Genomic DNA, 13,141 nt, shown 5'->3' with positions numbered 1-13,141 from the left:
GGCATATCCACATGTCTATCCCCGTGGTTTAGATGGGGGTGGGGGGCCGGTGCACGTGTCGACCAAGGGAGCAATCTTTAACGTATCACCAGTGATAATACTATTTAATTTTTTTTAACGTACGTAGAAATTATTGTGTGCAACTTAAATCGTTAAAAGAGTTTGCCATTCGAGTTTAATGAACATGTTCTTTTTTAGTTAAAAAACTGGAGAAATGTTTTAATTCTTGTTAAAATAAACTTGAGATATTAAAACTCAGTTATTACAATAAAAAATAGAATTTAATTTTTTTAAACAAGCTAAAATAATTTGTAATACGAATATTTTATACTTGATAATTTTTGTGAGTGTCTAAATCAATCTAGCAATTAACATTGCACGTGAAAAATGTTATGATATGCTTCTCTCGAAAATTTAGAGGGCACTGAAAAAATCACCCAACTTATACTGCACACTACCTGCTTTCTACTATGTTTTGTTACTATCAATTAAACGGCAAAAGTGCAGCACACCATCTCCAAAATAAATAATTAAAAAAAATTAGCTGTTTTAAAGGAAAGAAAATTAAAGAAAAGAAGTTATAAATTTAAGATTCGAAGATAATTTGTTATTGGGTGATCACGCATCAAAAGACATTTATTTACTTATTGTTATACTGTACATGGACAATAGTGGTGGAAATTATCACAAAGTAATAAAAGATAAAATAAAACCAAGTAAAATTTATGTGGAAAATTCTTATCGGGAAAAATTATGGGTAGAAGAAGAAAAATTTACTAATGTTGAAATACAAAATACAAGATACAAGAGGTTTTTGACTACACGTTTTAAATGTTAAACAATCCTGTTATAATCAATATCTAATAAAAGAAGTATAATCCTATACGGATTTAACTTGTGCGGCATGATCCGTATCGCGGGGGCTTCAACCCTCGATCCTTCGCCCCCACATATTCTTAATTTTGACTCTCTATTTTATTTTTTTAACAAGCGAGTTGCACCTTTAACTTTTTAAATAGGATCAGATAGGATTTGGATCTTACAATTTTAACACTTAGTATAATTTATAGGGAGAAAAAAAAGGATAATTAAAGGAATCGTTTATAATATATTGTTAAAATAAGACCGAAAAAAAAATGGAAGCACTTCATAATTCACATCCAAAATGGTTAAAAAATTATACAAAAGTCATCCATACAAAATTTGATAAAATTAAAGCAATAATGGTAAAACAATATGCTCAAAAAAATTGGTAGAAGATGAAAAGGAAGTCGAGGAGTTGGGTTGGAAGGACAGCATACATGATTGGTCCAGCAAACAGTCCTGCGAGTATGCGGGAATTGGAGATACTTTTGTTTTATTATGCTTATATATGAATATATTATATAAAGGTTAAAATATGGTCTGAATCCCTGTATTCTTTACACATTTGAAATTTAGTCCTTTTACTAATATATATTTTTTAAAATTTAATTCCTCTACTTTTTGAAATTTATAAATTCAGTTCAAATTGTTGACACCCCTATTTTGTTAAATTAGCTAGTGTAACATTTGAAATTTAAAAAAGAAAAGAAAAGAAACTCACATAGTCACTATATAACTAATAAAATGGCATTGCAATAGACATGAATTTTAACAATGTTAACAATTAGACTTACATTTTTGAATATGAAAAGTAGAGAGACTAAATTCTTGAAAATAAAAGTAAAAGAACTAAATTCTAAATGTAAAAAAGTACAGGGACTTAGACTGTATTTTAGCCTTGTATAAATGTTCCCTTTGCAAACAACATCGATGTAGAATGGAGGTGGGGGAGGGTACAAATGAAATGCGTCATCGCCTAACTGGTTAATCTCATCATGCACTCACAACCTTTCTCCCTCTCTACTAATTTTCTAGACCCTATACTATACACTCTAAATCTTAGCATCAAACACTTAACTTTTTTTTGGGTTTCTTTTTCTTTTTCATGCTTTTCATTTTAACTTTGTATATATCATGATCTTCTTTCTCAAGCATCTCTCCATTCACCACAGAAAATAGAAGGAAAAAAATAAACAAAGGACAAGAGTAGTGTAATGATTGGTACACTGGATTCCATATTGAGGGGGGCAAATGACCTGGGAGATGAGACCCTGAAATGTGTCTAAATTTTATTGGTAATTTGATACCCAAACAGAGAATCTTAGGAGATGAACTTGGTTTATTCAGTAATTTTTTAATGGAGGATATTCGATAGGGTAGCATTCCTTCGGTCTCAAATCTCAATAAAGATGTTACGGTTGACATTTTTGAAATTAAATTTTAAAAAATATATTTAAAAATTACTTCATTAAAAACTTAATGGAAGAAGTACTTCGAATCTAATAAAAAAAATATGTTGTTGAAGACTCTTAAAATGCATACATTCTGGAGTATAATTAATTATTAAATCAAAGGTGTAGAGTAATTTGAAAATTATATTTAAAAATGTGTAAAATAAAAATAAAATGTTAATAGAGTACTTCAAATGGGGGGGCGGGGGAGGGGAGATATAAAGTGATGAAAGGAATAGAATAAGTAGCAAAATGTGAAAACATAGTTTGAAGAAAGTGATATTCCTTCACCGAAGCACAAATTATGTGAAGTTTGTTCCAATTAACGGTATGTGCCAAAGAACCTGAATTTTAGAAAATGTCAGAATAAGCATCAAAGCATATGAAAGCATCTTGAAGGGAATTGTTTTTGGCAAGTATTTATTACACAAGTCACAACCCAAAATCCCCTCTTTCTCTATTGTTTCAAACACACAAAAACATAAACTTGTACATGTTCATTTCTTCAAACAAGAATATATTGAAAAACAAAACCTCATTCTCTAAAAAGAAAAACCGAAAGCTCATGTACACATTCTTGAACTCATGTTCAACAAATCTTTATTCCTTCCATTCGAAGTTAGAGACATTAAGGATCCCATTTTTTTAATGGTTAATTAAAGGAATTTTCATTAGAAAAGAAAAAAAAATTAACCACCATGATTTGTCACTTATTAGAATCTTTTATTTTCTTAGAAATATAATTATCATATCTATAATTAATGAAGATATCCTCAACACGAGTTTAAAATGTTATTATATGATCTTATAATCTATAAATAAAACTAATAAAAAGAGACACGTCTTAATATCTTTTTCCTTCGATCAAAATTATAGATGACAATGAAGTAGGGTGAGAGCAAATATTTTCAAGTTCATTATCGTTCCATAATTGGCATGCTTTGCTCTGCCACCTACGTCGCTCCACTATGGTTGTATAATCTTAAAAACCACTACTACATTAACATATGTTGGATGCATCCATCCCTATCTCACCCTCCCCTCCCATTTAGATTCAATTTGATAGTTTCTACTCATCTTTAATATTTTCAATCTTTTTAAAGTCAAATAAATATTTTGATGTAATTCTTTAAAAAAAATTAAACATATATAAAATGGAGTCGGTCGGGGCAGGGTAAGCAATTATCGTAACATTTTCATACCCACTATTCAAAAAACTACTCTATCCTGCATCCACTTTTCAAAAAAAAAAAATCGGCTCCATTTAAAGTGGATCGATTTAAAAACCATGGAGCAGTTTGAATTTTGCAATCCCTATTCCATGAATATCTTATATGTGTTTGTAAAGTTGTATTTAATCCTAGAATAGTTATATGTATAGAATATGATTCTTTAAATATATATCTTAAAAAAAGGGGTAGAATTTTGATCCGAGGGTGTGTCAACCGGATAAAACAAAGGGTGTGGTAATCATCTCCCTTTTGTTCGTAAAAGGGAAATGGGGACTATTAAGAGCATGGAACTACGCATGCTAGTCTACAACTACAACCTTTGTGGCCTCTCCAACCGTTATATATGCTCACCAAATCACACCCCCAAATTGTCAATCTTTTTCTATTTTGCTTTGTTCATTGAGCAGAGGACATTACCTTTGTTTCTTCTAAAATTAAAAACACAAAAGTGAGAAAAATGGAGGGAGATATGGAAATGAAACCATCCAAGTTCAAGAGAATTTGTGTCTTCTGTGGGAGCAGCCCTGGAAGGAAGAGCAGTTATAAAGAAGCTACTATTGAGCTTGGCAGGGAACTGGTACTTGTCCTGCCTCTGCCCTCTTCTGTTCTGTTTCACCCCTGTTTTGCTCTTGCTTTTATTTATCTTCTTGTTAAACTAGTTCTAAACTTGTGTTCTTGAATTGCCTTTTTTTTTGTCTCTGCGGTTTACCTAATTTATTTTTTCTTTAAAATCTGTCCTTATTCTGTTTTGGCTCTGTTTTACTCTGTTTTCATGTATTGTTTCGAAGCTTATTTTGCATGTCTTTTCCTTTTAATACTTTCTAGTTTTTTTTTTCAATAAACTTGTTTCCAATGATTACCTTCTAGTGTGATTTTCTGCTTCTCTTCCTGTCTAGATATTCTTGAGGATTTAAAGCTTCATTTCTTCATCAAAACTGTTTGTTCCATTGCTAAATATTTGAACTTGGCCAAGAAATCAAATGATATACTGTTCATTGGTTTTTTAATCAAAGTTGTTAATCTTAAGATTATGAATGAAGGGTTTTGGTAATTTATTTTAGTTTGAAGTAATCTAAAATGTACTATGGTGAAAATACTCGATGAAGCAGAATTTTGTCAGTCGATCCCAAACAACATACTGAAATGTTGAATTACCCCTTTACTCTATTTTTTTTTTCGAAATGAAGGTTTCGAGAAACATTGATCTGGTCTATGGAGGAGGTAGTATTGGATTAATGGGTTTGATTTCTCAAGCAGTTTTCGATGGTGGCCGCCATGTCATTGGGTAGGCATTTCCTCTGTTTTTTGTGTTTTCCATTTTCATTAAAATAAACATATAACTTAAAAATGGATAGATTGAGTTTGTTCTAATATTGTGTTGGGTTGTTGTTCATGATGTTTAATGTCTGCAGAGTGATTCCCAAGACACTTATGCCAAGAGAGGTATGATTGTCTTCCATTTGTATTGTATGTTTTTTGAAGCATTTTATTAAAGTGACCTTCAATAAACAATAATCTCTAGAGGATGAAGAAGAAGAACATTATCTGCTGCTCTTTATTTATTTATCTATTATATATGAAATAGGTATTATTTCTTTTTTCTAGTGGTAGCTCCCATGACATGAATTTCTACCTCACTTTTGTTATCTTTTAAACATGGGTTTTCAGACTTTGTCTCTTTTGACACTCATGCAAGATATGCAGGTTCCAATTTAGACTTTTTGGTTGGTCCTCAAATTATCTTTTCCCTGGTTTTTTTTTCTTTTCACATTTCTTGGTCTCCTTTATTTTTAATGAAACATTATCAATGAATTCCATTCCACCTGAGTGTATATGGGTCTTCACCATTTTTTTGTCCCCTCTCCAATGGTGTTAATTTGCCCAACACCAAGATTCTCATTCTCTTAGTATCAGGTTTATATGGTGCATGTATTTTCTTTTTCTTTTTTCTTTTTGGGCTGTGAATTGAGTGCTGACTTGCCAAGCAAATTCCTAAGTAATAGTATGATTTTTAGGATAGAGCCCACCACTTGTGCTACTCTCATAATTGCTTTTTCCAGTGAAGAAGGTTTTTTTTTTCCTCACACTAAAAGTTGGTATGATGAGAGGGCATCTGGGATTGCTTTGTATTGACTTGGGTGTTGATGGCTAATATTTGCAGATAACTGGAGAAACAGTGGGGGAAGTTAAGGCAGTAGCAGACATGCACCAAAGAAAAGCAGAGATGGCTAGACAATCTGATGCCTTCATTGCCTTACCTGGTTGGTATACTAACCCCCGAGCCCTCCTCCTCAATGTCATCATACAACGTGTACATACATAGTTACATGCATACACATATATATATGTATGATTTTCTTTCATGTAAAACTTGTACATGCCTGGTTTCATGTTCATTTCAGGACAGTTGACAATTAAAATGAAGGGGGGATTAGCGAACTGTTTGTTTTAGCTGACCGTCTGTTTTAAGAGTATAGAAAACTGTTTGCAGCTTCAACTACTAGAGTTTGGTCTCACTAGCCCCAAGAAAATGTTATCAAAGAGCTACCCTTCAAGCCCTAATCTCTGACATCACAACCTTCTGTCACTGAAAATTAGGCTGTCCGTATTTTGATTATTGTATATTTATGTCATGTGGAACCGGAAATTATCAGTGTCACTTAGCCTAAAAACTTCACGTGGTGAGAATGCAATGATCCATCTGCAGCAGTAGTCCCCAGCCTGTGGTTTAACAGTACCATCCCTTAACCAGATATTATGAACTAGAAAGAAAAAAAGAAGAGAATAATTGTGAAACTCTTGATTCATCTTTATCAAAATGGTCCATCCTCTATCTTTTGACAGATTACAACGTAATAATGATGGGTTTTGCAGAATTGTGTACCATACCCTTAAGCCCTTAACCAATCTTTGTTTGATAGCTTCTGTTGTTGATGTTGATCCGATCCCTCAATGGGGGGACCTTGGGGACTATGGTCCTTTTTCCCTGGACCACATCCGGCTCACTCCCATGCTTTTCAAGGCCTTGCTCCTGGCTCTCAATCGTAAAAGGAAAAAGGCCCTTTTGCCATACAAATTACATCTTCAACTTTTAGGGACTCCCTTTCTCATTTTACCCAAACTTGCAAATATATTGGGTAACTGGGCCTAATATAAACGGAACCTAAGAGTATTGGACTTAAATCAATTAGCTCTATGTGGTATTAGGCTAACATGGAAACCCATTAATTTACAATCAATGTTTTTTTCATGAAGGTGGCTATGGAACTCTTGAAGAACTTCTGGAAGTCATAACCTGGGCCCAACTTGGAATCCACGATAAACCGGTATTTTTTCCTTTTATTTAATTTTCGAAAAAATCATGTTATTAGCTTAAAAAATATATATTAAAATAATTTATTTGTTGAAAATGAAGGTGGGATTGTTGAATGTGGATGGATACTACAATTCGTTGTTGTCATTTATTGACAAAGCAGTGGAAGAAGGTTTCATCAGTCCCAATGCTCGCCATATCATAGTGTCGGCTCCCACTGCAAAAGAATTGGTCGAAAACATGGAGGTGCTACACTTTTTTCCACCTATCAATTTTCGAATTTATTTAGCAAAAAAGAGAGACCTTTTTAGAGTCAATTTTGATGGGAAACTCGAAAATCCTAATCGTCCTTTTGTTTGGCGTAAAATTAGGAGTATGAACCACAGCATGAAAGAGTTGCTTCGAAGCTAAATTGGGAGATGGAACAGTTAAGCTATCCAGCAAAATGTGAAATCTCTAGGTGAATTGAGAGATCCGAGGCATTGGCAAAAAGAAAACAGAAAGAAATGCAGATTTCATGGGAACTAATTTTAGGAGATGAAAATTCTTCCTGATAGGTATTGTTAATTAATTTACTCATTTTCTGATAAAACTATATACTACCCCCTCCCCCATTAACCTTTTCTATCTTTTTGAAGTTGAATTTTGATTATGTAATGCTCAACCTTTTGTGGCAAAGTTGCTGTGAAATGAAAAAGAAATTTGTCCCATGGTTTGGAATTATGTTGTATAAAGTGCTTCTTCTTGTTTAATTTTATGGATTTTCCATTTTTTTTTTCTAGAATATTGTTGACAATAAATTCAATGTGGGAAGCAACAATATTTAAGCCCCATCTCAATGATAAGGAAAATATCAAATTCTTATAAATAAATAAGAATCAGAAAACAACCAAATAATTGAATAAGAGTTAGAATAAATTAAAATTTGAACTTTAAAATTTATCCCGATTTTAAATTTCAACACTCTCATCAATTGAATTTAAAGACAAAATATGAATTATATAATTATGGACTCGTATTTTAAATAATATAGTCGGCATAACATAAAATCATCCTAAAAAACATGATTGCTTTATTAGCACAATTTTGATTTATTCAAATTTTATTTATCCAATTTTGGATCAGCTACAAAGATTTTTTTTAATGTTATCATTTCAAATTTTATATAAATTATTTTATAAAATGATTGTAATTGTAAAAAAATAAAAAAATCCTATCCATTCTATTTCTTTTCCATGAAGCCTAATTCTTTCCATTATTTAATTAAATAAAGATTATTATTTTATTATTTTATTAATTTAAATTATAAAAAAATAATCATTTACTTTATTTTCTTTTTCTTCATTACTTAAGAGAGTTGGAGCGTTGTTGTTGTTTCTATAATTTCTTGAATAATTTCACAATTTGGTCGATTTCTGGAAGATATAGATAGTCTAACACATAATTCACTCATTATTACTATAATGCATGTGATTTAATGCAAACATTATTAAAAAAATTATAACAAAATCATTTACTTTTCTCTATTTCCCATTGATAATTTTCATTTCTATAAATGACTCACATGAAACCCACCAAGTCTACATGAATCCAAAAAGAAAATTGAGAATGGGTCAATATTATTGAAACCTTAAAACTTTTTTTCCTTATCGACCTGCCTGTATTTAGGCATATTTCCACTTCGTTTTTTTTAAACTAAAACCAAAAATATTAAACTTGACTACCCACAATTTCAATATATATATATATATATGTATTTATTTAAAAGTAAAGTAATAAAGATGAGCTGCACATGGAGATTGAAGATTAATATTTTATGGGAGAATTTTGATATAAAAATTGAAAGATTTTTCTATTTTTGTTAGGTGATATAAAACAATAGCACCCATAAATTTGCTTAAATATATCCTTCTTTGCTTATGTGGTTTCCACTTCATTTATTTGTGTATCGTTATTTTTCTGCCTGTCAAAGTCGACCAGTCAAAATCGTGTTAGTGGATTTGATATTGAAAAAGGTTTGGCTTAATATTTTGGGTTTTATTATTTGGATTTTGACCAAGGGATGATTAAGTGGAAAAATGTTTAACATTTTGTTAGCTGTTTAATGGGTTTTTTTTTTTGCCCAAGTAAGTATAATGACCGGCCTTATTAGTAAATATATATAATGATTGTTATATATATATAGGCATTTGCACACGGGTGTGTGAGATTTAATTTGGGCAAGCATTCGGTTGAGTTGAATCAAATTGAGTAAAAAAATTTCGAGTTAATTGAGTTGATAAATCTTATTTTAACAACCAAATTGAATTTGAAATCTTTTTGAATAAAATCGAATCAAGTAAAAAATTTTCAAGTTAAGTCGAGTGGAGTTAATGAATCCTATTATGTTGCGTTTACATGGATCGATTATTTAACTAGTAGACAAAGTACAAGATTATTTAACTACATAAATAATATAATGGTTTTGTCTTTTAACTTAATGGGCAAATATTGATAAAAATGACGTAATTTTGTGTTTTAACTTAATGGTTTTGATTTTTAACTTTAGAAATGGTAAGCATTTATCAAACTTTGTAGTTTTGTCTAGAGGTGATCATGGGTTGGGCTACTTGGCCCGGCCCGACAGCCCGTCCAAAAAATGAGAGGGTTCGGGTAAAAATATAAGCCCGAAATATGGGTTTGGGCAAAAAAAGAGGCCCATTTAGAAAAAAGGTCGGGCCTCGGGTAAAACTTTTTTGGCTCAGGCCCGGCCCGGCCTGAATTATATATTAAATATATATTTTTATTTTTAATCAAATATACTTTTTAACTTTCATGTTTCACTTTTGTCATCAGATCATGCCCTCCCTTTTTTCCAAATTCCAAAATCAAACTTCAAAATCTCTAAACCCTAACTCACCACCTCCATCGATCCACCTCCACCCAATTCCAGAATCAAGATTCAAAATCCCAAATTCCAGAATCCAGTAGCTAGCCCTGGTATTTCATCACTAGGAATTTGCGTAAGTCTGATATTTATTTCTTTTTATTCTTCTTCTTTTTTTTAGTTCATCTTGCCTAATAGCGAAAAGGACAAGTAGCTAGCCAACCCTTTTCTTCCGTTCTATTGCATAAGTGCATGTATGTATGTATATATGTATTATGATAACATTCCATAATATTCTTCTATTTTGCTATAATAACATAGAGTTGCAGATAGGGCTGATACAGGTATGGTACTTGTTGTTAGTAGACAAGGATGATGTTTTAGAAGATTTTTGTATTGCTTTAAATTTATATTGTGTGAATCCGTTTTGGTAATAGACCCACCACTCAAATTCCTATTTCTAACTTTCATTTGTAGATTTATATATCAAATCGAATCATTGCTACATTTTTTGCTCTCTTATCATCATAGCTTAAGTTGTTTCTATTTTTACAAGTTCTTTTCTTCTTGTTTCATGGGTTAAGCTTTTTGTTGTAATATGGCCACTTGGAGTAAACTCTAGTCATTCCCCCCCCCCAAAAAAAAAAAACAATACATTCCTATTGTCTGTAGATCAAAATGGCCTCTAATAAGGTTTAGGTAAATATTAATTCATGTGTGAAGATTCTGGTATTTCTTTCTTTTTTCTTGTTCTTCTTTTTTTAGTTCATTATTGTAATTATTATTTGTTTGGATTGTAGATAAAAAAGAAATGTGAGCTTCCGGCGGGATTGGATCGGGGTTTTTAGTGTCTCTTCGGTAATATTTTCGTTTTTTATTTATATTTTTCTCTTTTTTACTAATTTAAGTACTTTTTTTTATTTATAGAAAATGATAATATAATTTTTTTTTTTTGGTTTTAATGCAATAATATAGTTTATTGAAATAGCTGAAAAAGGCTAAACTAATTCCAACACAGAAATAAGTTTATTTTTAGCAGGAAAGATCTATAAGCCCAAGTTAGTTTATTTATTTTCCCTGTTCCACAATTATGTCTATATATGTTTTGTCTGCATATACGTAGCCAGTTGTCTCATTACTCTTACTGTTGTATATGCATGTTTATGCTGTTTTCTATATATATACATGTAGTTGTATCAGCCTAAAGTAGGTTCTAGCTGTTTTACACATTACTACAAGTTCTTCTGGGTAGAGGTGTAAGAGCTTTTATTTTGTACCCTGTTTTATACACAATTAATACATCTCCAAGTAGGGTGTTCCTTTTGGGCTAATAAATGCGGCCTCCTTAGTAAAGTGAAAGTTCCAATGCAGAGTATATATATTGCGTTAGGTAGCTAAGTTTGTTGTGCTTAAATTAAATTATTTTGATGATCCACATCAAGTTGTAATAAACTCAGTATACCAATTGTACCAGCTTAAAAATTTATTATTGCTGATTCATATTTATACAATAATTTTCTTAATGACTTTGTTTTGGTCAAGTTTAATTAATTGAAAGTTGAAACCACTTGTCCACTTCAGTGTGACTAATGCATTGATAATTATCTGTAACTAGATAAGATGTAAAATATTTCAGTCTATTTAATTTTATATTTTTATTTAAAATTTTGATACTATAATATGTAGTTTTATGAAGCCATAAAATTATAGTGCTAAACCTGCAACTTGTTGTAAAGCATCCATGTTACTACTCACTCCGAGTTTGGATAACATTGATAGCAGATGTGTATACTACTTTTACGCATGCTCTATCTTATACTGTTATCATTGGTTAGTCCATGTGAACTTGTTTTGATTCTCCATACCTAACCCGATTCTTCGCATCTTCTAGGTTCTTACAAAACAACAATCTGACCGACCGCATACCCTATATTTATATGTTTGTCTTTTCTATATATATGTAAATGTGTCAGAATCTGACACACATTTTCTCCATTTTTCTCTGTCTTTTGTGTTATGCCAATCATGCATTATATACAATTGATTTTAAGTTGGGCTAACATTTTATGATAGTAAATAATAATATGGAATAATTCATATATTATATACAATTGTTGAACAATTATATAATCTTTTGGTTTATTTGGATTTCAGGACTTGAGTTTTTATGACAATGGCTAGTTTGAACACTCCTATACCTGTGGACGATGGGTTTAATGAGTATGAAAGTGCTCTCAAGCGTCAAAAGTCTACCACTTCAAATGTGTGGGATGAAATGACAAAGCTTGAATGCGAGGACAAAAATGAATTGAAGGCACAATCTAATCACTGTAAGACTATTTTCTCTGCTAAATCTTCTAGTGGAACCTCTCATTTAAGACGTCATCTAAATAGCTATTTGAAAAAAGTTAATAAGGACATCATTCAATACACCATAGCCACTCAACCATCATTAGGAGGTGTTCCATCTATAAAAAACTACAAGTTTGATGCTGATGAGTGTCGTCAAGCTATTTTTACTTTTCTTGTGTGTGACAAGCATTCATTTAGGACAGTTGGAGAACCGGGATTTAGATACATGATGAGAATTGCTAGTCCTAATTTTAAGAATATAAGTAGACATACAGCTGCTAGGGATGTCCTAATGTATTATACAAAAGAGAGAGATCGTGTTAAAGAAGAGTTGGCTAAAGCACCTGGTTTAATTTGTCTAACTTCCGATAATTGGAACTCGGAGCATACTAATGATGAATATATTTGCATTACTGCTCATTGGGTTGACAAATATTGGAAGCTACAAAAGAGAATCATAAGGTTTAGAGCTTTATTTCCTCCGTATGATGGTTTGAACATAGCGGATGAACTTGTTTTATGTTTATCTCAATGGGGTATAGATAAGAAAATTTTTAGCATCACTTTGGATAATGCTTCTTATAATGATTTTATGGTTTCTTGTCTTAAAAATCGTTTTTGTGCAAACCGTGCTATTTTGTGTGATGGTGCTTTTTTTCAAGTTAGATGTTGCGCATATGTATTGAATCTTATAGTTAAAGCTGGTTTAGAACTTGCTAATGATGTTGTTGGTAAGATTCGAAATGGAATTAAGTACATAAAAAAGTCGGGAATTCGTAGGAAAAGATTTTATGATGTGGTCGACAAAAGTTTTCATTTGAATGTGACCAAAAAGTTGCGTCAAGATGTGTGTGTGAGATGGAATTCTACTTATTTGATGCTTGAATCTTCTCTTTACTATAAAGATGTGCTAGATTATTGGGGCCAACGGGATAAATATTATCAAATATTTGCACTTTCTAACGAGGAGTGGAGAAATGTTGCTATTCTTTGCAAATTTTTGAAAGTTTTTTATGATGTGACTTGTGTTTTCTTTGGTTCTAATTATCCAACGGCTAATCTT

The 13,141-nt window shown here is 31.5% G+C and overlaps 1 protein-coding gene across 1 annotated transcript; it reads left to right on the top strand.

Moving 5' to 3' along the window:
- The first annotated feature begins 3,770 nt into the window (after window positions 1-3,770).
- On the top strand, window positions 3,771-7,594 carry LOC105770885 (cytokinin riboside 5'-monophosphate phosphoribohydrolase LOG1). Its single transcript, XM_012592246.2, has 7 exons — window positions 3,771-4,124; window positions 4,735-4,832; window positions 4,960-4,990; window positions 5,709-5,808; window positions 6,803-6,873; window positions 6,963-7,106; window positions 7,232-7,594. Exons 1-7 carry the CDS (start codon window positions 4,005-4,007, stop codon window positions 7,322-7,324), a joined length of 657 nt encoding a protein of 218 aa, XP_012447700.1. The 5' UTR covers window positions 3,771-4,004; the 3' UTR covers window positions 7,325-7,594.
- Window positions 7,595-13,141: the final 5,547 nt, after the last annotated feature.

This window comes from Gossypium raimondii, chromosome 5 (genome assembly GCF_025698545.1).
Source record: "Gossypium raimondii isolate GPD5lz chromosome 5, ASM2569854v1, whole genome shotgun sequence".
In the NCBI taxonomy this organism is placed as follows: domain Eukaryota; kingdom Viridiplantae; phylum Streptophyta; class Magnoliopsida; order Malvales; family Malvaceae; genus Gossypium; species Gossypium raimondii.
The sequence above is the reverse complement of the archived record's forward strand: the minus strand, read 5'-3'. Positions and strand labels throughout refer to the sequence as shown.

What these genes read in the sequence shown, in the direction of transcription:
- LOC105770885 (XM_012592246.2), top strand. Translation starts at nt 4,005, where the DNA reads ATGGAGGGAGATATGGAAATGAAACCATCCAAGTTCAAGAGAATTTGT. An exon ending in TGCCTTCATTGCCTTACCTG is followed by an intron (nt 5,809 to 6,802) that starts GTTGGTATACTA and finishes TTTTTCATGAAG; the next exon opens with GTGGCTATGGAACTCTTGAA. An exon ending in AATTGGTCGAAAACATGGAG is followed by an intron (nt 7,107 to 7,231) that starts GTGCTACACTTT and finishes GCGTAAAATTAG; the next exon opens with GAGTATGAACCACAGCATGA.